The sequence below is a fragment of the Scardinius erythrophthalmus genome (genome assembly GCF_964197995.2).
Source record: "Scardinius erythrophthalmus genome assembly, chromosome: 24".
Classification (NCBI taxonomy): domain Eukaryota; kingdom Metazoa; phylum Chordata; class Actinopteri; order Cypriniformes; family Leuciscidae; genus Scardinius; species Scardinius erythrophthalmus.
This window is the reverse complement of record NC_138244.1, coordinates 22,180,174-22,207,297: the sequence shown is the minus strand read 5'-3', so window position 1 is coordinate 22,207,297 and position 27,124 is coordinate 22,180,174. Positions and strand designations below refer to the sequence as shown.

The following is a 27,124-nucleotide window of genomic DNA, read 5'->3' as shown; positions in this document are numbered from 1 at the left end:
AAGTTCAATTCAAGTCGAGCTAATTGTTCATTATCCTCTCAGTGCTCTGAATGGTCAGCCTGTAAAGTGAATTACCATCATTACAGCCACTATTCGCGTGAGGATCGATAAGGCAGGTGGAAATCAGAGGAAATGACGGCGTAAAGCGTTTCATCTTCACTCCTTATCATCCGGGCACTTTCCATTGTACAATTTTACACATCGACTGTCCTGCCAGAACTCTGTACACTGATACTGATGACGTGTGCGTTTCTGAAACCTCGAACGTTATCTTATTCATCAGTTTATTTAGGCTACATATGTTTTATGTATTTAGGCTATTAATGAACTTGGAACTTAACTTAAAATAATTTGTGAAATAACGATGTAGCCGTCTTAATATTTTAGGAAAGCATATAGGCTATATTTTAATGCTCATTGACCTTTTAGTGATCTGGGATTCTTGGAAAACTGCTGGAGATTCACTGACCACTTCGAGTTTTACCTCACGGACATGCGCACGAGAGGGGCGGGGGGTGGAGGGGGATGTTAAGGGGCGGGTTTGGGTATATAATAGTTCTCTCACAGAACTTTTGCCTGTCGCCTGATTTTTGGGACAGCTCCACACAACATCCTAACACCAACTGGGGAAACTAACAGACCTTTTCAACCAAATACAACAGCACCGCATTTTTGTACGTTGTCATGGAGGACCAACTAAAACATCATTCTGTTTGCCATACCTGCTTGAGAACGGACAGTTTGATAAATAAGGTAAAGGAAATATTTTGACAACCTTTATGAAATCTTGGACTATCTGAAGAAATTCTCTTAAATTGAAAAAGAATAAACATCAGAAATTGACACGTTTGCAAACGAAAAGAGATTGTTGATGCAGTCTTGTGCACGATCAATTCGCGTAATGCAACGGAGATGTTTTTGACACTCTAAACTGCTAACAGCTCTAAACATCTTGACAGCTCTAAATGTGAAATATAAGACATTATAGAAATTTACATAATGAATTTCTGTAAAGCTGATTTGAAACAATGTGTAGTAAAGCGCTTTACAAATAAAAATGGACTTGACACTTCATTCAGGATACGCGCGCACGGGGAAGAAGTTGCGCAAGGGGGCGACAGCACTTTAAATGAGCTGGGTTTAGGGAAATTATATGCTGAGTTGTGTGGAATGAGATAGCTGGGTATATTGAGCAGTCTTGCAACTTGTTGAACGTTGTGTAAGAGTGTAGCCTAAATAAGGGAGATAAAAGCTCTTTTTGACGTGGACAAGCAATGCATATTCTAGCGTTAATTAAAAAGTCGATGCATGCAAGTACAATCCCAGAGTGTTTGAAGAATTGCATTGGCGATTTGGAATGGACCGAAGGAACTAATGACTATTACCAGAGGAAGATCTTGATCAGCAGGTCTTTAGACTTTAAAATATCATCTTTTTAGTGAAAAATTAAATGCACAATTTCCCAGGGTGTATTAAGTATTAAGAAATAATGCTGCAGTTCCTCAAAAATCTGACCTTGTTTTGTTTGTTGCTAAAACAAAGGCTACATGCATCAGAGAGAGAAAAAACACGATTCCAGTGTTGCATGTATACATTTAACTTATTGTTAACTACACTGAATGTTTTCCACACTGTACATTGACATACTGGTTTAAACCATGTGATCAAGCAAGTCGATGGCCATGCATGCAGACATTTTATTGCATTACTAAATTCAATGCCTTGAGGAAGCTAATAGTAGTTGTTCAGTATTATGTTAAGTATTTAAGGTATACATGATATCTTTATATATAAAAATGGCATAAAAATCAGCTTTGTACATTACAAATGAAATGCACCATCTAAACTAACTAAACCACATTATCTCTGCAGGTCATAAAGATGTACTGGTCCGTACGGATGCCCATATGCATACTGTTTTTAACCCTGTCTGCCTTCGAAGTCGCTTCAGCTGAAACGTTATGTGGTGGAGAGCTGGTGGACGCGCTACAGTTTGTGTGCGAAGACAGAGGCTTCTATTTCAGTACGTACATTTGGACATCTCTGTGTTTTCTTTTCTTTGGTTGCAAACCCTGCCAATTGTATGTCACGAACGGCCAGAGTTACGAGCGAAGTCTCTGCAGATTGTGCTGACTGGGCGCATTCTCTCGCGATATCTGTGATTGCATATGAAAGGGATGCTAAATGAGCCACAATGGCCTGGTTGTTTACTTGCACATTCCGCCAGGGAAAGTAATAGTACCCAAGTGGCATTCCATTCACCTCTCCAGAAATGTTCCCAGGCTACACTCAATTGAAAAAAAGTTGTTTGTCCTCTTACACGGCTGGATGGATTGAGACAGCTTCATTACTAGTTTAGCGTAACAGATACTAACCAATTGATTTGCACTAGTTCGGTGCAATGATTGCCGGTCGTTCAATCCAGAACCAGATACATCTGCTGGTTGTACACCGTTCACATGCACGGAGGGGGTCGAGAGCACAACTTTTTAAATATTTGTCGTCTTCCTCACGCCAGCACTGACAAACAGACAAGGCCTTTGTGTTCTCTTGTCCACAGAAGCCTAACTACCCCGAAAGATCATTATCCAATTTGGGCCAGCGCAGATTTTCCCCCCTCTATCCACCAGATCCACTCTTCAATGTTTCCCATCCTACAATCAAGAACACCCTTTCAGATCATTGCGGTTGTGAGAAGCGCCAATCGTTCGCATAATATTTGATTGAAAATCAATTGTTCCTTCCTTTTCCCCGGTCTGGCTCCCCCACCTCCATTACTGTGTCCTGTATCTTCGCTCTTTCATGCCAAGTCTGTTCTTCTACCCCTCCCCCTTCCTCTCTTTCATGCTCTCTTTATCTCTGCTGAGCTGGCAAAGGACAAGGTCAAAGGATATCCACCATTTACTCATCCAAACAGAAGCGAAGACTTTTGCCCTTCAACACTCTAGCTGTCTTATTTGTAGGCTTTCGGTCTTCCAACCCAGTGTTGCTGGGTTGTCGGCGAATTCTTCGAAACCGATTTCGAACAGCTCAATTAGACGGCATAACGAGATCAGTCCGGGCGAGAAAACAAATAAACAGACTCCATTTTATGCCACAGATTTTGCCTTTATTATACACCGCGGATGCATCCCAGTCAAAACACAATGAATCGATAATGGAATCTGCTTTGACAATGGAATCAGGCCACTGTAGCTTGATTTACATTGACTTGTTTGTAGAGTTTGTTGAATGTGTTTGCATGTTTGATGGCAACTGTTTGGAGAGTTTGAGCCAAATCTCTTCTTCTTTCTTGCTTTTCCCCCCCTAGTCTTAACTGGTTTGAGATGGTCAAATGGCCTTTCAGCATGGCTATGTTGGTGTTCAGCTGGATCTCCAGCTGAAAAAATAAAATAAAAAATAAATCAGTCTATGCTAGTTGCTCGTCTGTTGGCTGGTTTTAATTAGGGATTTTTTTCCACCTTTCAGCTGTTCAGGCTGGATGCCTATTTACCCAGCTAAACACCAGCTTGACCAAGCTCAGTGATTGGGAACTTAAAACATGAATGATTATCAAACCAACTTTTTCAGTAGAGTTACCTGGTCAGCCAGTTGGAGCATTTGACAAGTGCCCCAAACCTGGGAAACCAGCAAACCAGTTTAGACTAGTATAGTTCAATCAACATTGTATAATCCTGTCAACATTTACTCCCCCTAATGTCCTTCCAAACCTGTATGACTTTCTGGAATACAAAGTAATATATTCTGAAAAACTGTTTTTGACCATGCAACAGAAGTCAATGGGGTCCAAAGCAACATTGGTCACCACTGACTTTCACTGCATGGACAAAAAAATGGTTTTGAACACAGGTTTGCAATGACATTTTTGGGTGAAATTAATCAATTTTGTCTGACATGTGACCATCTAAGCGCTTCAGCCGTAAACTTATGATCTTTATTTGTATCCCTGCAGGTCGACCAACTAGTAGGTCGAATAGTCGGCGTTCTCAAAATCGTGGGATTGTGGAAGAGTGTTGTTTTAGCAGTTGTAACCTAGCTCTACTGGAACAATACTGCGCTAAACCTGCCAAGTCAGAGAGGGACGTTTCAGCCACATCCCTACAGGTCATCCCGGTGATGCCCGCATTTAAACAGGTATGTTGACCGTGGGAAACAACAAAAAACTCTCCAGCACTTTATCACACGCACCATCTTGATTGTCCTGTGCTTTCTGCCAAACTTGTCCATCCTGGCATGTGGGTTTAAAGAAAACAATGAGCAAGAGTAAGGAACTAGTAAGCAAGTATTGCCCTAAAGCTGCTGACCAAGTGGAAAATGATATGATAGAAGTGAGAGGTCATATCTAGGTTGACATTTTCCTAAAGATTTACATCACATACTTGGATTGGGTTACGAAACCAGTGTCTCTCAAAATGACCTGGATGTTGACTAGCTGGTTGGACATTGGGGACAAATGGAACAATGCCCATATCTCCTTCCTTGTCATTCTTCAGTGTTGAGTTTTGTTCTTTGTCAGTTTTAGAAATTGATAGCACTTTAAATAACATCTGGTAAAGGATAGTTTGCACCAAAATTCATCATTTCCTCAACATCATGTCCTTCCAAACCTATATGAGTTTCTTCTGCGGAGCACAAAAGGAGATATTTTGAAGATTTTTTTTATCCATATAAAGAAAGTCAATGGGGTCCAAAATTACAGACTTTCATTGTATGGATTTTAAAAGGAGGAGACTGTTTGGAACGACATGAGAGTGAGTAAATAATGGTAGATTTTTCATTTTTGGGTGAACTAAGACTTTAAGAAAGACGAGGATTGGGCAAGAGAATTTCAAGTGGGGTGTTGTCTTGGTAGTTTAGGGTTTTTGGCAAAATATCTGCAAAATCATTCAAATCGTTAGTCAAAACTTTTGAGTTTCAGAGAGTTTAAAGTCATTTTTAGAGATCTTCCAAGCAATCGTAGAAGATATCTGTGAGAATTTCAAACTGTTTCAGGAGTCATTTTCTAACACTATTATTACTTTCGCAACAGGATGTCCCAAGAAAGCACGTGACCGTGAAATATTCCAAATATGACGTGTGGCAACAGAAGGCCGCCCAGAGGCTACGGAGGGGCGTCCCTGCCATCCTGCGGGCCAAGAAGTTTAGGCGGCAGGCGGAGAGAATCAAGGCCCAGGAGCAACTGCACCACCACAGGCCTCTCATCACACTTCCCAGCAAGCTGCCGCCCATCCTTCATCCCACAGAAAACTACGTCAGCCACAAGTGAAACCAGGATCATTTGCACAGAGTCGATAAAAAAAGACTAGGGGATCAAAGCTTTTTGTCTCTGACGTCATTTCTGTGGCAGTCCTCAACAACCCTTCTTCCTTCCCCACCAGACGTGCTCACACGCTCTTCAAGTTTCTATTCTTGCTGTTTCGTTCACCAACAAATCATAAATGAGAGGAACACAATTCAGGTGAAGAAGCAAAAGAAAGAGCGACGAAGCTGCGGAACGTCGCACGTTTTCGCCAGTTTGGAGGACGTCAGAACGCGAGGAACAGCTAGAGCTAGCATGAACGAACCCATTCCACTGTATTCTCCCGAGACAAAAGTATCTCTCTTTTAGTCCTTTTTAAATATTAGTTTGCACCTGTAACTATAAAGGGACATCCACACTGTAAGGAATTGTTGTAAAATTAGATTCCTGTTCCAGCACCTTGTAATCACAAATGAAAAGCAGAGAAGAATCTGCGAATTGCACATCGCCACGGATTACGTCAAAGTTCTTGTTAAGTAATAAAAAAGGCACTATTTTTTTATGGACTATGAACATGTAGCTCAAAAAATGTCATGGTGCTAGCTTTGGGAATGGACTCAAAGGAGAAGGGGTTGAAAAGCATGTTTTTTTTTCCTTTGAAACTTTATTAAACTTTCCGTTTTAAGGAAAGTGTGACTTTGGAAAGAGTAAACAAGAGCATATTGGCTGCGGGGATTTCAGCTGCGTATACGTAAGACACGCGACGTATGCCTTGGGTCCCGGCGCTGCCGTTGCGATAAAGGAAGGAGCTGTGTGGGGACGCTGAAGGGATCATGTTGAAATGCCTGGACGTGAAGAACTCGCCTCCTTTCGAGCGTCGCTGCACAAAACCCCTGCTTTGCACTGCAGGAAGAGGGACATTGTGACCTTGAAAAAGTGGGATGTTTGTATTTTCTATGTTCTTATTCGTTAAAACGCTTCAAGGAAAAAAAAAGAAAAAAAAAAGAAAAAAAATAAGCCCAGTTTGGTTTCTGGTACCGTGACATTCTTGTTGTTGCAAAATAGGCTTTGTGTTTTTGTAACGTTATTTTACAGTTCTGAAAAAAAGGCACAAATATCAATTCAAAGGGAAAAAACGCAATAATGTCAACTAACATATATTTTAAACGTTTATCCGTAGTATTCACATGCTTTTGCCTGAGAAACAAATACTTGAATATATATATATATATACATATATATAAATATATATAGAATAAATATGGAAATATATATTATAATTCGTTTCCAGGGACATCATGTAATATTCTTTTAGTCTGAGCTGTATCTTGCGTAATGAGCCGCCAAGCTTCTTTTTGTTTGTTTGTTTAAGTACAAATATGGGCACTGTATAAAGGCATTATTTATTTTGTTATAAAATTATATATTAAAATCAGTCCAAATACAGTAATATACATAGCACTGATGCTCAACTGATGATGGATTTTATTTTATATGCTCTCTTTTTTTCTTTACCCATTTTACATGTAAATGCTTTTTGTAGATGCTTTGTACCAAAAAAAAAATCCTTTTTTTTTTTTTCCTTTTGGTTGCCACAGAGCTATTTTAAAATCAATATTTTAACAGCAGCTGTAGCCTGGATTGCTTAGGCATGTTATAATACAAAAATAGGCACATACTCAGAATACTCTCTCTCTCTCTCTCTCCCTCCCGCATGGCTTTTTAATCTGCCAAATGGATTTCTGTTTGTAAAAAAAACAAAAACAACTACAAAAAAACTTGCGTTTAACTTTCCTCACGAGGCTCTGGATAAACCCGGTCTCTATATTCCACTATTGTACACAAAACCACTACAGTCTTCATTGTTGTATCATAATATTGGTATGCCATGTTTTGGAGGTTGAGAAGAGTCTGTCCCTGGTTCAAGGTTTGTTCCTGTTGCAGAGTAATTGAACTGCAGCCATAAGTTACAGTAAAAATCTTACAATAATATGCCCTAAATCCTCTCATCTCCTTTCGGTCGGGGTGTTTTTTCAAGTCGTCCATGTATCTTCATCTCAGTTGTTGAAGGGCTACCATACTTATTTACCCTAATACTCAGGAAATATCAGCGGATTTATGTGAAAAACCCAATACAAGGCCATTTTCTCAAACAAGGACAACAAGCCAACATCGTTTCTTGTATAAGCCCCATCTTAAGGTCCAAAAATTATACTATAGTATCGCTTAGTATCTTGAAACTTAAAGGTCTAAGTGCCTGCAGTGTATCCCTCTGCCTTGATAATCCAATATTTATCTGATTCGTATCAGTTGTGACTAAGCAGTGCAATTATTATAATTACTATCATTATTTTGTATTATTTAAACATCCCATATTTCCAGAGACATTGCCATTTGTCTATTATGTTATTCCTGCAAGGACTGCAGTCCTGTTGTTCTTTCCAAACTGGTTACTTATCTTTCCGTGCGAAACAAGGCGTGTGAGGAAAACACGTCCTTTTGCGCTAAAAATGAAGGGATCTTTTGTCTTTCATTGGCAACAGTTTAATATCAGTAGCCCCCGCAGCCTGTGTGTATTTTAATTGATTTAACCTCTGCACGCTAGAACGTCCGAAATGCACAATTCATGTACTTTCATTTTTAATATCAATAAAAACCATTTTATCAAACATGTTTCAGTCATGTGCAAGTGTACGTGTTTTTATTGCCGGGGTTGCACTGTAAATGATTTAGTAGACGCTGAGGCCTACAAAGAATTTCCTTGATGCTTTTAGCATCTTTTCTGCACTGGCTGATCTGCAGTGTGCCAACGAAGGAAAATGCACTAAAATGTGACCAAACAGTGAGCAACTGACATGGGAGCAGATGCACGCTAGGGTTCAGCTCAGATGAAGTCAAGCAAGCTCTTGAAAACTTTGTATCCAGCAGAATTCAAGCTAACATCCCCACGTTCAAGCAATGTAAAAAGTGGTAACCTGCAATATTTCTATAGGAGTAGTAATAGTTTGGTTGGCATAAATGAACTTATTTAGATTGATTCAGCGGTATTAAATAAATAGTTTAGACTTTTTCAAAAGTCAGCTTTTTTATATACAAACTGTTTCATTAGAAATGATAATATCAGCATGACATTTAGAATTTCAGAATTTATCATTTATTTGATCATCCAGGTTTGTGCAAAACCTGATTCATGTCATCCCGCATGAGAATGTTCCAAAGAGCACATTGTGCTTATTTGCTATACACATTTCCTTATTTGATTAGTGACAGTGCAGAACCTTATTTCTTATTATTTTACAACATAATATTGCTTTGTAATGTATTTCCAGGTATAAATAAGACTTTGAATTCCAGATTTTCACAGTGAGCTCAAACGTTTGAACCCCCACAGAATTTATCCACCTAAATCAAGTGATCATAATGGGGATGTTTAGATAATAAACCTAATTATGTGAAATTCATTTGCATGTGCTGCTGCTGAAGGTTACGGCCTGCTGTATAGGCCTCCAAGTAAACAGTATCTAAATTTGACCAAATTATGGTTACCATCTACACATGACTGATCATGTCTTCACCCTGCAAACGTGCAATAATCCGCGATAAGCGATTGTAGAAAGCAGCTTTAAATGGACTTGATTTCATTAAATCATTTATTATACTAAATGTAATCTTATTTCACCCGTGACAGACTGCTCTGTCATTATTTACTCACCCTCATGTCGTTCCAAACCCATATGCTTTTATTTTTTCCATGCAACACAAAACAAGAAAATTCACATTTCATAGTGACTATGTCGGTCAAGCTCCAAATAATAATAATAAAAAATAAAATATAAAAAAAATCATAAAAGCAGTATATACAACTGTCATCCACCAAACAAATGGTATTTTCCCATTAGCATAATAGTGCAATATAATGTCAGCTGTATATTTGAATAGTGTTTTTTGAAGCTTCATCACTATAAATGGCTGCCAAGGTAAAGATGTGGACACAACCTTTTTCAGTGAAATTTAATTGGCAAAAAAAGTTCATTTTCTTTTGTTAATCAATAGTGTAGAGATATATGAAGCAAAACTTACACAGACGAAGTTCACTTTGACGAAGTGAACCTGATCTGAAATCTGCATGAGGATAAATTTGACATAATTCTCTTCTCACTGGGCCAGGAAATGTGAAAAGGGTCCAATCAAATAACTGGATTTCACCCATGAAAATTTGCCAAACAACAGTAAATGTGACTGCACCTTAAAGATGTTTTTGCTTGTGTGCTCCACAAAAAAATAAAAAATAAAATAAAATAAAACAAGATAAGGGTGAGTAAATAATGATAATGCTGAGCTGCTCCTTTAAGATGAGGAATGCCCATGAACCTACAGAGAATATACCACACCATATTTTACTTCATCATATTTTACTTATTTACATTTCAGTTTCTTTCGTGTCAACTTACAAATGAATGAGAGATGTATAAGAGAAATGAAAAGTGTGGTTTAAAGTCATGAAACAGAAGTTGTGATAGTCTTTTCTTCCCGAAAAGTAAATGTCTTTTCGAACAAGAAAAATGTAGGGCGGGACTTGATTTTGTCCACCTGTAATTGATTGGATTGTTATGGTTTGCTCTTGCTGTGATCCATGTGTGACAGGCTATTGTCCCGCCCTCGCGCCAGTAAACACGTCATCAGAGGGAAGGTAAGTATTTTGATTTAAGATTACAAGGGCACTGTTAAAGGGGGTTAATTTTGGTGACTTTAGTGGCATTTAATTTTAGGTGCAATATTCCTTTAAGATGAATCAGCTTTGGTTCAGGTAATCCCGCCGGTCGGCCTTGTCCTGAACAGCTGACTAAGGAGTAGGAGCGCTTCCTTGATGCCTTTCAGATTCATTTTAGCTGTCAGAGGCTGCACATTAACGCACAGAGCACTAGTGTGTGACACATCAACTAGTGAACCATGACGGAAGGCAACCTGGCGTGTGTTAGTGAGTATTTGTGTCTGCTATGATGGAAGCACTCGATGCATCCCCTCAAGACGCCACGTGAATGTCGTTAAAGAAAACGTTAAATGTTGCACGACGTTAACCTGCTTGTTTAATTTAGTGCACTGTGGTGGTTTAAATATTAACAGCCACTTCTACAAAATTCCATTTCCCTGCAATAGATTTCAATCGGAGAAGTCTTTACAACATGAATGAATATTTTAAGATGTAAACTGTCATTCAAGCTCACGTGAGTACGCTCACCGTGAACTCAATGAACCTGTGCAAGTAGCTGGAAAAATTTTACTCATAATTTTCCATCATGTTGATTTAAACAGATAAATTAATTACACGCACTATGTTATAACAGCTATTTTTAACTTTTCTGAAAATTGTTAATGTTTCTTGTCCATTTTTAGGGTATTGTGTGTGGTTGTCAGGATGTTGCATTATGGTTGTGTGGGAATGTCTGGGTAGTTGTTAGGGTTTTACAAGGTGGTGGCCAAGGTGTTGCTAGCGTGTTTCCAGGTTGCTATGTGTTTGTTAGGGTGTTAGAAGCCAGTTGCCAAAGCATTTTTCTTGGTGGTTGCCAGGTTGTTAATGCAGTTGCTAATGAGTGATTTTACCATATTGTTATAAGGTTTCTTTAGGTGGTCGCTAGGTGTTAGTTATGGTGTAACTAGGTGGTTGCTAGGTTGTTGCTATGCCCTTTCCAGTTCATTTATGTAGGTTTATTCAGGGGGGTTGCTAGGTGTATTTTATGGTGTTAGTATGCGTTTGCCAGGTAGTTGTTGTTACACGGCCATACTTGCCCACTGCGGCACAACCCCCACTGTCGTTTCGTAGTTTATTCATGTTCACAGCACAAACTGCGAGTGTATAACTTTAATACTTATTTAATATTTAATGTGTTTGTTCAAATTCCCAAGCTTATGTTGTAATAGTGATACTGGCCTTATAGCAAACCTTCTGTACTGACCCTACTGTTACCCTGCTGTGTTTAACCTATTGTATCTTTTACAAGGGCATGACCCAATAAACATAAAGACAGCATCATAACAACCTCTGCCAGCATATGTCATGCCCCATAGCGCTCAAAGATAATTCAAAAATACTGAATGTCCATCTATTGTTTACAAGTCAGAAACTATGGTTACATAATTAGAAAGCCTTTCTCACATTACTGGTTGATTAGGAACTGACAATTAGATCGCTTTTTGGAGCACTGAAGAAACACAATCTCTTCTTTATGTGGTGCTCCTGCTGTAACAAACAGCATCGGCTGGGATGTGGAGTGAAATTGATTTCATTATGAAATTAGGCCCATTGGAAAAAGGAAAAGAAACAAAAACAAGAAATTTGAGGCATTAATCTTTAAACAAAGCGGAAGAGCATAAAAAAAACATGGCGGTTTGAAGAGTTTGCTCGGTTCAAGGAAGTGACCCCCTTTTGCTTCCTTTCAGACTGGAGTAATTAGAGGAGTTGTTGCTTGTACAGGAATGCCTGGCCACGCTCTACCCAATAAAACTGGCATTGGCCTTTCTGGCCAGTCCAAGACCTGTCCACCGCCGCTGCCAATCCACTTTCAATAGTTGGCTGGAACTCCTATGCATCCCGTGCATCCGACCAACCACAAGTAATGCTTCTCAGAGTTTGCACTTTGGCCAAGTCTTATCAGTGGCCAGAGCTTCTATGCCACAGCCTCAAGTTGACAGAAATTGCGATGGTTCATGCTGCCCATATGCGTGCATTAGTGGCCGCTTCTGTTTGTTTTCCATACAAAGAACTGGTGCAACTTTTCTATATGAAGCCAGCCTTCCAACTACTATGAAGAACGGAAAATTTTGTCCACTAGCTCTTTTATGGGGACGTGTCACTTTCACAGGTACACTGAGCGTAGTATGCACCTGTGATAAACAGGTGTGGAATACTTCTAGTAACCTAATCAGCAGTTTTAAATCTAAATGTGCTGCAAGGTACAACCAAAAAGAACATGCTGAGCAGGGGAGTTTTTCTCCAGTGGCAAGAGAGGTAGTGGCTTGTCAAAAGAATTTGGATGAAAAAAAAATCTCTGAAAAAACATGCAATGTTACCAACCATTCTGCAAATATTTTTAGTTGTAGTGTGTACACACTACTGTTCAAAAGATTTGGGTCATTTAAGGTTTTTTTTTTTTTTTAAAAAAGAAGTCTATTATGCTCAACAAGGCTGCATTCATTTTAATAAAAATAAAAAGTAAAAAGATTTAAATTGTTAAATATTACTACAATTTAAAATAAATGTTTTCTATTTTAATATTTTTTAAAATGTGATATTAAAGCTGAATTTTCAGCATCATTACTCCAGTCTTCAATGTCACATGATCCTTCAGAAATCATTCTAATATTTCTATTTTGCTGCTTTCTATTTTTAAGGAAGCCCTAATTCAGCTATACAAATAGGTTTTGTTGACTAATGTTCCAACAGGTTTTAGTAAAAAATAAAAGATAATTTTGTTACTGCATTATTGTAATTATTAACAACAACAACAACAACAACAAAAACTTAATATATTTGTATATAATATTTTATATACAAAAATATGTTATTATTGGTAGTTTGTTGATAGAGAAGATAAAATTGTATTCTGTATGGAACATGAATTTACAAAAAAACCTAAATGCAGAGAGTATAATTTGCCTCCTCATTTCATAAGTCCACTACACCACTGATGTTAATCTAGCGCTAACCTAAAATTCAACCACAAGATTAGTTATCGTCTACCTGCCATGCTGTGGTTAAATAACCGGGAATTGTTTTGATACGAGAAATGAAATGTAGGTGAACATGCCAAACATGGTCAAAATATTTACAGTAACCATAGTTTTGGCCACCAACTCAAAAACACTATGATTAAAAATGATGCTGTGGAAATACGAAACTAACCACAATCAAAATACCAGCCGCGAATGAAGGATCTATATGGGTTCTGGAAAAGAAAAAACTTAGTAGTACAAAAGCAAAGCGTCACACATGAAATTGAAACATTTCTTGTCATTGCCAACAGTGTGCGTGACAGCTATATGAGCTAACTATGTTTACGAGTTCACTTAACTGCAACTACTGAAGATTATACTGTACAGTTGTTCAGTGGCTCGATGCCAGGAGGGCTACAAGGTCACAGAGCAACACGTGCAATTCCAAAGATATCACCATCTGGTTTATAGTCTAACCATTACCCTGATAAACAGGTGAGATGAAAGGGTAGATTTCCTAATAGAGTTATTGTGTAAAGCTATACAGAATGTGCAATTGAAATTGAGCGATTGTATTTCAAGAAGTATTTTGCAACTTTTAGCGGGAACTAGAGACCGCCTGATTGTTAGGAAGGCATTCATTTTTATTTTGTTCAGGTTGGACACACAGTTTGCTTGAACTGTAAGATGAATTGCATTTTGGTGCCCACATACTGACCCGAGAAGAACATTGTGTTGCTCAGAGTTTGCTCATTCATAGCTCCAGAGAATTAATGAGGCTCTCAGATATGTTAAATTTAAGTATGAACTTTGTCCCAGATGTTTCTTCTGAAATAGGGGAAATATAAACCCCACAAATTAGACAATTGTTGACATACACTTAGACATTTGGTCTTGTGAGAACAAGATGAGAAATTTTACAGAGTTCATTTTGAATTCTTTGTCTCTTGTTTGCAGACTTTGGTATCTTGGTGAATTTGAAAATAGTTTGAATATCCTAATGAGATGTCAGTTGAATATAGTTGTTTCTTAAAAAAAAAACTAAAAAACAAAACAAAGCAAGGCTCCATTTGGTTTCTTCGTATTCTAGAGAAGCAATGATATTTTAAAGTTGTTTTTATGGAAGATGCTGATAAGTGAATTAATCAGCTAGCAGAGTCTAGTATTATGCACCACATTCTAAATTAATCTAAATTAAATTGGATTGAATATCAACATGCCTCTTGAGCTGTGAAGGGTACCGTAGTGATGGGTATCTGTTCTGATTGTGTGCATAACCTTGGCCAGTTGGCAGCAAACCGATTCATTAAGTGGACAAAATAAAGTTGATAAGGTAGTCGGCCAATCTGTTATGATTGTACAGAAACTTAGAGTATCCAGTAACTTTCTAAAAGCTTTTTTTAATCTTTCAGTGACAGTGTTAAGATATTAGATAAATATAAAAAAGCCATGAGTTGTGTAACTCCGTTTAAGGTCATGAAATGTTTAAAACAAAATTGTAAGATAGATATTATGGCTGTTTCCTCTACTTTACCAGCTTAGCAATGAGTAGTAAAATGGTATTTTAAAATGTCTTAGCTCAGTTTAAATTGTCAAACCACAACCCATGTGGTCACTGGACGAGTCATTAATAATTTTGGTGCAACCAAGAACTTGTGCAAAACCTTACACATCTCTTTTATAGTTCCATGTCTGTGGTTTTCTTCTCTTCCCATATTTTTCCTCAGTCTCTTGACATTCGAACCATTTCAAAATTTAGGGAACTATGGTATGGAATGAAAAATCCATATGGAGTTCTGATCCAGAGTCCTCCAGAGTCTAAAGCCATGTTGCGTATATTAGAGGTGTCGCAATGTAGGGCTGCATGATATTGAAGAAAAGTGTGATATGCGATAACTCATTAAATTATGCGATACGATAATGCTTAAAGTGTGTAAAATAAACTTAAATTATCTTTAAAATATATTTAAAATTATATAACCTACATACTTGTTTCACATTCTTTTTGCTGTGGTGTTTTACTGTAGCATAAGAAGTGTTATTTTAACATCAGTGTAAACCACTGGGTTTAGGGTTTCAGGTTATCCTACATTAGGTTTATTTAACAACAAAAACTGAATAATCAAATGTAAAAATAAAACACTGCTTAGTTTTCACTGCATGAATTAAATACTGATTCTCATTAAAGCTACAAAAGTTATTCAGCCAAGAGCAGTGAGTGATTTTCTCTTTGTCTTTTTTTCATGACCCCAGTTATTGCAAGCTGTTGCGATATGCATATCACGATATATACATTTGCGATATTTTGATAATTTCGATATGTTGTGCAGCCCTATCGCAATGTACAACACTCTTAAAAACTCGGGGCTATTTTTTTCAACCCAAGCACTGGGTTGTGACTGTTGGGTAAGGAAGCTGGTTTGATTTGACCCGGCAGAAAGGGATCTTTGAAGGCCTATATGTATGTTTTTGACCGTACTAAAGCATAAAAATACCATAATATGTTTGCAGATATTTAGGAAAATTTACTGAAAAACAGTGCTATATCCAGTTATTTTACTTTGAAATGTGCGATCTGTGTCAGAATGTCTGTTTTTGTTTTGGTCTGTGCAATACCGGATGTTGCCAATTTACCCAATAGTATTTTGCCACCACATGTTGCCAGGTGGCCGAAAACACAGTGTATTGCAGTCATGGATGTCAGCGAACAAACTTGGTCAGAGATCGCAAATTCTACCCAGTCTAAAAAGCCTCAGCACCCATCTAAAAATCTCTATGAACGGGAGCATGCTAATGCATATTCAACTCACCATAAATCAATAAATCGACTCATCAATTTACAGTGTGTAAGTCTTTTAGCCTTCCATTGTCAATTGCGCTCATTCCTGTTGCGTGTCCTCAAAGTGGCAACCCGCATATGCTTCAAGTCTGATGAGGAGGGGGCGAAGGAAACAACTCTCTCCAATATTTTGAATTAGGACTGCAGTACCCATATCAACCGCTATCTGTCAATCTTATACTGCACACTTAAAGTAGTTCAAAGCCAGATGAAACTGCGCTGACATTCTCAAAAACACTGACATGGAAAGCAGGAGAAACATTGTGCCACATGGCTTTTTAATCCCAAAATCACCAACATTTGCCAATCTGAACTGTGCCAGAGCATGTTTGACCCCCCAACAGTCTAGTGCCCTGGCCTGCTTGAAGAAGTGGGATCTAATTAGTTAAACCCAGGTTACCCATTCAAAACTCACTGTCAGATGTGCCTGACTATCATTCTTACTCAAAACAAGCCAATATCCATGAGTGTATAATAGAGCACAACACATTCAGCACTCCAGTTAGTTCAAACAATACACTGAACTGAACAGTACGGACATGTACACGATATGCTGAGAACTTTCTGCCTGGGGTTTCATTAAGGGGGCAAAAATTAATTTTTCTGTTGTCTTTTTTTTTCTGAAAAGAATGAAGTATAACAAATAAAACATATTGGAAATATAACCGTGATCTTATGGCAGTAGTTCTTGAGTTAAGAGTTCTCGAGTCACCAGTACACTGAACTGATGAAACAGTTCGGACTCGGACATGTCTGTGGAGAAACGATGAGCTGCTGATACGAGCATTAGGTAAACTGAGAATTTAGGGGGCAAAAGGATTATGTTTTTATGGTTTCTTATGGTCTATGTAAAAGGTGAGTTTTATATATATTTGGTGTTTTATTAATACAATTGCTTATATGTGACGTCATTGCATGATTATGTAAACCAATGTAAATCGTTTTTTTAACCAGTTCATTGAAACTAACTTTCTGAAAAAAAAGAAGGAAAAAAAACTGTTCATGGTAAAGAATCAGCCTTCCCATCTTTCACAAGTGTATTAGTTTTATTGTGTTTTAGTTTGGTTCTGTTCTGTTCGTGTTTGCTTGTATTCCCGATCCTAGTTTGTTTTGGTTATTGATGATGTTAAGCACCCTTCTCTAGTTTGTTCAGTTTTTTTTGTGTTGTTTTTTTTCTGCTACGTTTTTTTTTTGGACCCGAAGCCCACCATGGAAGCTGAGCCAATACCCATCACAGACACAGAGCTGATGACCACCCCAGAGCCAGAATCTGAAGTCATGTCCGTCCCGGAGTTGATGCCCGCTGACCAGGTGTGTGAAATGATATGTCCGTCCCCCTGGGGTTATTAGTGGAGTTGGATACTGAGTAGTTCGGCAGAGCTAGTTCCCACCCTTTTCCCCACAAACCTCTTCCTCCTCTGGTGGTCCTTCTGGCTAGGTGGATGCCCTGGTCCCATCTGAAGTCCTCCCTCCTCCACTGGTCCCGTTCAACCTTCAGTCTCCTTTGTTGCCCAGCTCCAAGTCTTCTTCGTCGCCCCTGGTTCTGCCCACCACCAACTCTGTTTTGTTGCTGATGGCCCCACCCAGCCTCCCACTCCCTCCACCTCTGCCAATCACATCCAGTTCCTCTTCCCCACCTCTGTTTGGCTACTCGGATCAGCCTTGGGCTTCTCAGTCTCCAGCTCCGCCTTGGTGTAGTGATCTCCTGGCTCTGCCTCGGGCCTCCCAACCCGTTGCTTTACCTCGGCCCGTCGACCAGTCTTCTCGACCTGGGCTTCTCCCTCCCTCGGCTCCACCTGGGAGCACCATCCACACGGCTCCACCGGGCTCCCTCATCCCTCCAGCTCCGCCTTGGTGTAGTGATCTCCTGGTTCTGCCTTGGCCCCCCCCCGTTGCTTTACCTCGGCCCGTCGACCAGTCAGTTCCGCCTTGGCTTCTCCCTCCCTCGGCTCCACCTGGGAGCACACCGGGCTCCCTCATCCCTCCAGCTTCGCCTTGGTAAGTCATCACTCTTCCTAGGCCACGGACTTCTGCGCCTTCTGCTGTGCCTCATCCCTCCACATATTGGCTCCATTGGGCTCATTCGTCCCTCTGGCTTCGCCTCAGTCCTCCAGCACCCTGGCTCCAGCTCAGCTGCTCATCACCACGTCTCCACGGTCTAATTGGCTCTGTCTTGGTATCCAGATCTCCTGGCTCCACCGCTGGTGGTCGCATCTTTGACTCTTCCCTGGCTCCTCCAGCTAGAGTCCTGCACTTTCGCGGGACCTGACGCAAAACAGAGCGGCGCGGGACAAATTTTAAAAGGTCATTGCGGGAGCGGGCGAGATGATGAAGGTGCACTTGCGGGTGCGGGCGGGGGGGGGATGATACGCTGCACTCCCGCGAATTAAATATGAGTGTAAAGTAAAATATATAAATGATTAAAGTAGCGTACATAATTTGTAGTTGTGAGGGAGATTCTGTTTGGCAGCAATAAAAACGTTTTAAGCAGCCTAAACTTGGATGTTGCCGTTTAGGGTAGGGCGGGGCCTAATCTCACGCACACTTGTTTAGAGACAATTCCTTCATGTTGCTCCGTGTTCGAATTCGAAAGCTTCAAGTTCAAAATAGACAGCATGGACGAGGAAAAGAGCACCTCTAGTGCTTCAGATGTAAGCACTTCTCTAAAGAAAGGCACATTTAGGCTACTACAAAACAAATATCACGAAACATCATATCAGACATTTGGCATTCTTTTTCGGTTGTGCATGATGGAGAGGGGAATCAACTACCTTTTACCTGCTGCCATAAATGCCAAAAGGTGTTAACATACAAAGGACACAAATCGAATTTTTTTTCCAAGACCTTTCGTGAGACAGTTCGTGAACATACATCCTGCCTGCCGTCTTGCGGGCATTTGCGGGCGGGAGCGGGACATAATATCACAGATGCGGACGGGAGCGTGACTAAAAATAACAAATCTTTGTGGGAGTGGGCGGGAGCGGGACTGAACACTGCGGGAGCGGGCGGGAGCGGGACTGAAAATTGTGTCCCGCGCAGGTCTCTACCTCCAGCCATTGGTTATGCTATGGGCCTTCGTACTGGTTACACTGGATTGCCAGCTGGCTTTTCCCTCCATTGTCTCTTCCATGATGGTTTCCTCTGACAGCCTCTCTCCAACTCCATGTCTTCCTCCAGAGCACCCTGGCCTCCCTCCACTTTTGGACTTAAGTTACGATACAAGGACGTGCCTTCTGGGAGTGGCTAGTTTCATTGTGTTTTGGTTTAGATTGGTTCTGTTCTAGTTTGCCTGAGTTCCCGATCCTAGTTTGTTTCCATGGTTACTGATTATGTTAAATGCCTGTCTCTAGTTCATTTAATTAGCTTTTCTAATTTTCTAATTATATAGTGTATATAATGCCCTCAGTTTATTGAGTTCTTTGTCTTCTGTTGTTTTTCCTGCCACGTTTTTGCTCCTGTGATTTCTGCTATTTGGATTATCTTCTTAGCTTTTTTTGGTATTGACAAAACTGTTTAGATCCTTTCTTCTTATCTTCATTGCCTGTTCAGACATGAGTTCAGCTTCACTGCACCATTACTGTAACCATGTTATTGTGGCCGAAATGTGGGATATTCGTGATATCAAATCTTGTTATTTTGTTAATGTGGAGTAACGTGAAGTAATATTACTTATGCTACTGTATAGCAGTTTTGTGAATTTGTATTTATACTAAATGTGTCAGGACTCAAGTTTGGTCATTCCTTTTTTTTTTCTCTTGTTTTGTTTCTCTCTCTTCCGTGTCTGACCGCGCTCAAATGATCACGCTCTGCAATCAGCGTGGCCGCTCGTTATCGTTATCGATTCTTTGTTTTTTTTTATTCTCTGCTATAAATATCCTTTGTTTCACTCTGATTCCTGCAAGTGTGTTTTGTGTTTCCAGCCTCTTTTCCCGTTATTTTAAGTTTGGGATCCCTGTTTGTTTTGCTTAGTTTTTCTCTTCTGCCCAGTTGTGTTGTGGGTTGCCTGTTTGCCCCCCAGAACTCTCTGGTCTTGTACAGCTCTCTTGGTTTTGACCATCTGATCTGGTTCTGGCTTTGGAGTCTGGATTCTCTCTCAGTACACTGCTTACCTGCATTTACTGTTTTACCTAAACTGTGAGCTTGGATTTCTCTGATACTGTCTGCCCCTTTTTTGATCTCACTGTTCGTCTGACCTCGACTCTCGCCTCACAACTGGATATTATATGCTAATGGACTGATCTGGATTTCGACCCCAGCCTGTTTGATTTTCTTTTTGCCTATTGCACAGTTGGTTCAGAGCCCAGTGGCTCACGCTGTTTTTTGTGTTGTTATAATAAGTTGAGCATTTTTCTGCTTTTGGGTCTTTCCTTTCTGGGAATGTAATGAAATGTGTTTAGACTAAATAACATGGAACAATTCTAAATACCATAGAAATTCCATAGGAAACCATCATATTGTCCCTTTTTTTTGTTACCATGATACAGTGAGATGCGATGCATGGGTTTACCAGTTGTGTTGCATGATCTATGTATGATACTATGGAAGACCAGAGGATATTTTTTTAGTAGAGTTCTGAGTGTTAAATAAAAAAAAAATACCCTATAAAAATTCGGTTACAACTTTTACAGATGCTACGATTTAAAATAAAAAAAATAAATTAATAATAATAATAAAAAAATACATCCCCACCACCCTGAAAAAATCAGGTACCAAATATTTTGGTGCCACCAGTGCCACTGCTCTCAGATGTTTGTCTGGATTGCTAAAAAGCAATGTAAGCTATATAACTGTAAGTCAAGTCACCTTTATTTATATAGCGCTTTTTACAATACAGATTGTATCAAAGCAGCTTCACAGTGATAACATGAAAATAATACAACAAAGTTTGTTTCTAGAAGAAAATTGCGTCATCGTCCACCTTAAGTAAGGCAGATCAATAATATTGTTGAATATTAAATGTCCCCAAAACTCCATCAGGTGACAGAATGGAGAAAAAAACTTTGGGAGAACCCAGGCTCAGTCGGGGGCCAGTTCTCCTCTGGCCAACGAGTAAACAGTGCATGATTATGATTCAAGCAGCATTACAGGTCAGAAGTCAGATTGGATCAGAACATTCAGAATATTTATCCAGTTCCATCTAGTTGGAAGTTGGAGTCATCACGCCAGTATGGAGAGGAGTTTGTTGAGGGTCAGTGCCAATGGCTGTCGTGTTATTGAGGCCTTCGCAGGGCTGATGAGGCTGGCACTTCAGGAATGCGTTGTGGATGGATCCAGGCGCAGGTCCACCATCTGATCTGGATACAGCCCGGATCCGGCTGACTTCAGTAAGCTATATAATTAGAATAATATCCTTTAAAAGATGCCTTTTCCCCTGTGTGTTTCTGGATGCAGTCGTTCCCTGTGCTGGTCCTTCTGCAAATGCACAAGGCTGCAACTCATCCTCCCATTGTCCACTGTGGTATTCCCTGACTGAGGCACTCGGCATGGACGCACTGACACATAGTTGGCCCCGGGATCTGCTCATATATGCTTTTCTCCTAGTGAGTGTACTTGCACAGACATTGTGCAGGCTCAGGGAGGACAAAGAACTGGTCTTCTTGGTTGTGCCACATTGGACCACCTGGTCTTGGTTCTCAGAGCTTTTGCTCTTTACAACTGCTCCTCCCTGGTGAATCCCCATAGGAATGACCTCCTTTCTCAGGCATAGGGCACAATCTAGCACCCGTGCCCAGACCTCTGGAACCTCTAGGTTTTTGCCCCTGAACGGACATGGAAGACTTGAGTGGAGTGATTCCTTGGCAGAGGAATTCAACGGTAGGCCCAGTACTCGTGATGCATACCCTTCCAGGTGCTCCATATGTAGTGATTTCCTGATGGTAAACCAATATGATGTATTGCCCACGATAATGGTTTCCCTGACGGTAAACCTGTGTCTTCCCCTAGGCAGAGCGCTGTCTCTGCCACCAGTCACTGCATTTGTAGAAGATCCTCCCTTTTCAGGTAGGACTTATTTCCATGTGTGGTACTTCCTGGGTGGTAAGTCCATGTGATGTATTCTCCACATTTTAACCCTCTGGGGTCTGAGGTGTATTCTGGGACCTGGAGGTGTTCTGACTTGGTCTGACATTTGTGCTTATTTCAGTTACTTGTAATATTTCCATGGATAAAGTCTGATTACTCTGTATTCAGCACAAACTCTGCTACACTAATATGTCAACAGCAATTATGTAAAAGTTTGAAGTTTTGAGAAAATTGTTTATGTGGGGTTTGTGAAAAAACAAAAACAAAATTGTCACTGAAAATTGTCACTGAAATATGTCATGAAACCCAATGACCCAAAACCCCATTCAAACTTTTGAAAATTGTCACTGAAATATGTCATGAAACCCAATGACCCAAAACCCCATTCAAACTTTTGAAATTTGTATCACGCAGCCTAGAATATTTATTCTACAGGTTCATTATCTTATTTTTATTTGAATGAATCCTGAGAGTCCATGAAAAATAAACACCAAACAAAAGTTAATTGTTACTCAAAAAAATAATTTTCTCTTCAGTGGGGAATTGTTGTAGCCTGGTAATACCAAACTCTGCTACTTCGCTTTGCTTCGTAGACAGAATCTGGCATGGCATAATTGAAAAGCGTTTTCTTTCTCGCGGGGGGAGGGGGGGCACTTGTCTGAAGTTTAAGATCATTGGTTACCTGTAAGCCAATCACATAACGTTTGGTTATGGCATGTGTTATGCGCATGCTCAGCCGCATCTAACTTCCACTGTAAACACATGTATGATGCGAAAACAAAACCATCGAGCGAAATACCGGAGTGGACATGGCTGTGAACGACTTTTGCAGATTATGTGAAGTAAATCTACACATCCACGGTACAATCAGCGTCTACGTCACGGCTCTCAGCCCGCCCTCTGTTCGTTGATTGGCCGGCTGTTTTCAGGCCGGAGGAAAACGGAAAGCTATTACGCTGTCTCAGACTGAGTACAGAAGCGAAATGAAATTGAGCGGAAGTACGAAGTCTGACGTAGTCAGGCTAGAATTGTCATGTCAGTATTTCAAAACGCGGTAAAACTGTAAAATGGAATTCTGAGTCATCTATCTATTCGCTATCGATTACTCGATAACTAGAGAGCGTGAGATAGTCAGATCTGCGCGATTTCAAAGAAGCCTGTGTACAATTAACGAGGCTCTTCAAAAAGTGTATTACGTTATTTTGTGCAGTAAGTTGTGAATAAATAACTATCTTCCAAAATGGTTATGCAAGTGTTTCTATTTCAGATCAAAACTGACATGCGAAATAAACTTCAATGAGAGCACCTTGCTGCATGCTTAAGGATTAGTATAAACAGGCCTGCCCCTGAAGCCTATCCATACAGGCCAGCCTTAGAATTATGTTGTTTTTTTCAAAGCAGAGAAAAATTAATTTCTCAGACAGAAACTGTCAACTTTGTAAATGGTTTTGGAAATCTGAAGATTTCACTATGAAAATATTTTGTTCATGCTTGTAGTATAATTTTATGAATATGAATTTATGCATAATATTAATTTCTACATTATTTCTAAATTGTTTTTTAATGATATTGAGTATTTTCTGTAATAAAGTTTATAAATCTTTGATTGACTAGTTTATTTTGAACCTGCTCAATTAGCACCATGCCACACCGCCCTGCTCTGCGCCACTCGACTTCGCCCTGCCCACCACCACAAGTAATTTCTTAACCTACGGGAAACACTGAATATTGAGGTGTTTCACACCTGGAAAAACATAGACCCTCCCCTAATGGCCCTATCAGGTGGGACTGTGAGGGAACTAGAACAAAGAGTGAGGAGAGATTTAAAAAATAATGGCTTTTTGATTGTTTGGATTTATTTACAACACAACATAATCCAAAGATGCATAACAAAGGACAAAAAAGCACATTATTTAACACACTGATCTAAAGACAGACGCTTGAACAGTCACACACCTTTGTGCCATTCCTGATAGTACATGCCTGTAATTTCCAAGGTGTTTGATTTTCATTTTACTATGTAGAGAGACTCGTGTGAATGTTTAAGTCAGCAGCACTCATCAGTGGCATCTGGTCCCTGTAAAAAAGAACAAAAAAACAACTTTAAACATGCTGATATCAAGAGAAGCTATAGGGCTGTGCGATTTTGTAAAGAAATTTTAGATTTTTCTGGTTAAAATTGTGATTTACAGTGTGTGTGTGTGTGTGTGTGTGTGTGTATATATATATGTGAACACCAGGTTTGTTGTGCCTTGTAGACATATACTTGTAGGGCTGCATAAAATAATAATAACAATTTTAACGATAAATCGTTAAAAAGGAACACTTCTGCTTTTCAAACGCACAGCCGGAGTGACTCAAACTCACAGCGCGTGCAGAGAACATTTACTGAAGCGATCGAGCCGCTCCAAACTATGAAACATTATTATTTACATTGATTATTATTCACGCCGGCACTAATGATGTTCGACCTCGCCAGTCAGAGATCACTAAAATTAACGTTAAAGAGGTGTGTGAACCCGCAAGTACGATGTCAGGCACTGTAATTTGCTCTGGCCCCCTTCCTGTTGGCCGCAGTGATGAGATGCTTAGTAGACTGTCCTCACTCAATGGCTTGCTGTCTAAGTGGTGTCTGCAAAATAATAAATAAGAATTCATAGACAATTGGAAAAGTGTTTGGGGCAGACCTGACCTGTTGAAAAGATATGGTATTCATCCCTCCTGGGATGTTGCTGCTCTTCTCTCTAGTAACATGGCACATAGTCTTAGAGATCAAACATGACAATCTGGGGCTCAGGTCAGGAAGCAGACAGACTGCCTAAACCGACCATCTGCTTGCTGTCTCACGTCGATCAGTTCAGATAAATCCCATAAAATAATGAAGAGATGTCTTATCGATCACAAGTTCAGTATGGTGTACCACAAGCCTCAGTACTAGGACCGTTGCTGTTCACTCTGTACATGCTACCATTAGGAGATATCATTAGAAAGCATGGCATTAGTTTTCACTGTTATGCTGATGATACTCCGCTCTATATTTCTTCACGGCCTGACGAAACTTACCAATTCACAAAATTAACGGAATGCATAGCTGATATAAAATATTGGATGGCTAGTAATTTCCTACTACTTAATTCTGAAAAAACATTCTAATTCTAGATTCTAATTATTGGACAAAAAACATCCTCACGTAATAACCTAGAATACTGTCTAACACTTGATGGCTGCTCTGTCAAGTCTTCGTCGTTGGTTAGGAACCTGGGTGTGCTCTTTGATACCAATCTTTCATTTGAAAGTCACGTGTATCTGTAAAACCGCATTTTTCCATCTTAAAAATATCTAAATTACGTCATATGCTCTCATTGATAAATGTGGAACTATTCGTTCAAGCGCTCATGACATCAAGGCTAGATTATTGTAATGCTGTTATGGGTGGTTGCCCTACACGCTTAATAAACAAACTACAGCTGGTCCAAAACACAGCAGCTCGAATTCTTACCAGAACCAGGAAGTATGACCATATTAGCCCCATTCTGTCAACACTGCATTGGCTCCCTATTAAACATTGGATAAATTTAAAAATATTGCTGAATACTTACAAATCACTAAATGGTTTAGCTCCGCAGTACTTGAGTGAACTCTTAACGCATTATAGTTCTTGATATATCCAGAATAATACCTAGAATATCAAAATCGACTGCTGGTGGTAGATCCTTTTCCTATTTAGCACCAAAACTTTGGAACAGTCTTCCTAACATTGTCGGGGAAGTAGACACACTCTGTCAGTTCAAATCTAGAATAAAAACACATCTCTTTGACCTAGTATACACATAACACATAATAGACTTCTATAATTCAATTTTAGGCTGCATCATAAGGATGGCGGCGTCTACGCTAATATTAGTCTGTCTGTTTATCCCGAGGTTTCCGGATGAAGGACCTGCGCCTGGACACGACGACAACGCAGTTCTTAAGTTTCAAGTAGTCACTCCCCTGTGAAGGCCTCCTTCCCATCCCTTTACCTCTTTATAGATAAAACATTGTTGGGATAATTACTGTTCACGTGGCTACACTGAAGCGATAAATTCTGTATTATACATTTTTCAAGGCTTGTACCTTGGATCCTATTTCATGGTTTGCGTTCTCGAGCCATCAGGTACTGTTTCGTGCAAACAAGTGGCCGGATCGCATTAAGGGTCTTCTGTTAGAAGGATGTTGTGTTAGTGGCCCCTAAGTTAATAATGATCATTGCGATGGAAATGAATCAATCAAAACTAACTTTAGCTGGACAATAGCTTTATTCTAGATCTGCTGTAAAGCCAAAACAATCTCTGTTACTTTAATTTTCTATTATCACTGTAAAGCTGCTTTGAAACAATCTATATTTTTAAAAGCGCTATATAAATGAAGGTGACGTGACTACTGATGGCAGGATGTTTTTTTCTTCAGTGCATGGCAAAGAAAAAGCAAACACCTTGGAAATGCACTAATGTCAGTGTATGTCAAAACACCTCAGACCCCAGAGGGTTAACCTTTCCTAAGGCAGGATGTGGTCTCCGTAGTGTTCTTTCTCCCATCTGGGAGGAAAAACGCTTCCTCTGTGCTCTGATCTAAACAGCTGTGGATTGTTTAAAAAAAAAAAAATGAAAGAAGAACAGAAAAGGTCAAAAGGAAGTCTGGCTGAAGTGAAGTACTGTCCTTTCAGTCCCCGACTGATACGAAGGACTTCACGGCTTATGTGGGCTGCTAGGTAGGTTATGATGTTGTGAGTGCACTTGTTAAACGGCATGCAGTGGTTTTCCGACATCTGCATTTCCAAAACCTCGTAACTCATTTCAGCAGTTGTGGCGCTTTCCAAAGAGACCCCTAGTGTCAGTCTTCGACACCATGACGAAGTGACTGTCAGATAGGGAATATCTCAGTTACTGTTGTAACCTCCGTTCTCTGATGGAGGAAACGAGATGTGGTGTCCCTCCTGCCACAATGCTGGACTACCTGCTGGATGGCTGGGACATGCTCTCAGCTCCTCTGCACAAACCTGAATGAGTGGTTGCATGCTATCTCTTTTTATACCTCTCTGTCCGGGGGAGTGGCACATGCAAATTTCGCTCGCTAATTCTCACTGGCCTTTTCTGAAGTGTCAGAGGTGTTTGGGGCTCTCAGGTGTGACCCCTAGTGTCAGTTTTTGACACCACGTCTCTTTCATAAGCAATGCTTTTATTACTTGTTTCTGCTGCTTCTTCGTCTGTGTTTTGATCTGGAGATCTACTCTTTCAGAAGATGAGTACATCAGTGAAAACATGGATAACTGGAAA

The 27,124-nt window shown here is 39.8% G+C and overlaps 1 protein-coding gene and 1 long non-coding RNA gene across 4 annotated transcripts in view; both read left to right on the top strand.

Annotated features, from left to right (window-relative positions):
* Positions 1-109: 109 nt before the first annotated feature.
* Positions 110-6,339, top strand: igf2b (insulin-like growth factor 2b). Of its 2 annotated transcripts, none has more exons than XM_081355434.1 (4): positions 110-753; positions 1,873-2,023; positions 3,953-4,134; positions 5,030-6,339. In XM_081355434.1, exons 1-4 carry the CDS (start codon positions 685-687, stop codon positions 5,264-5,266), a joined length of 639 nt encoding a protein of 212 aa, XP_081211560.1. In that variant the 5' UTR covers positions 110-684; the 3' UTR covers positions 5,267-6,339. The 2 variants fall into 2 exon arrangements, with proteins under 2 accessions (XP_081211560.1, XP_081211561.1); XM_081355435.1 differs by lacking the exon at positions 110-753 and adding an exon at positions 1,156-1,408 and having other exon boundaries at positions 5,030-6,224.
* A 3,620-nt stretch (positions 6,340-9,959) lies between these two features.
* LOC308685113 overlaps positions 9,960-27,124 on the top strand; it is a 60,816-nt gene continuing 43,651 nt past the window's right edge. Inside the window, exon 1 of one of the 2 annotated variants that reach the window (XR_014029426.1) lies at positions 9,960-10,217. This is a non-coding gene — a long non-coding RNA (uncharacterized lncRNA). The remainder of the gene's footprint in view (positions 10,218-27,124) is intronic. The other variant, XR_014029427.1, reaches the window with a different exon arrangement.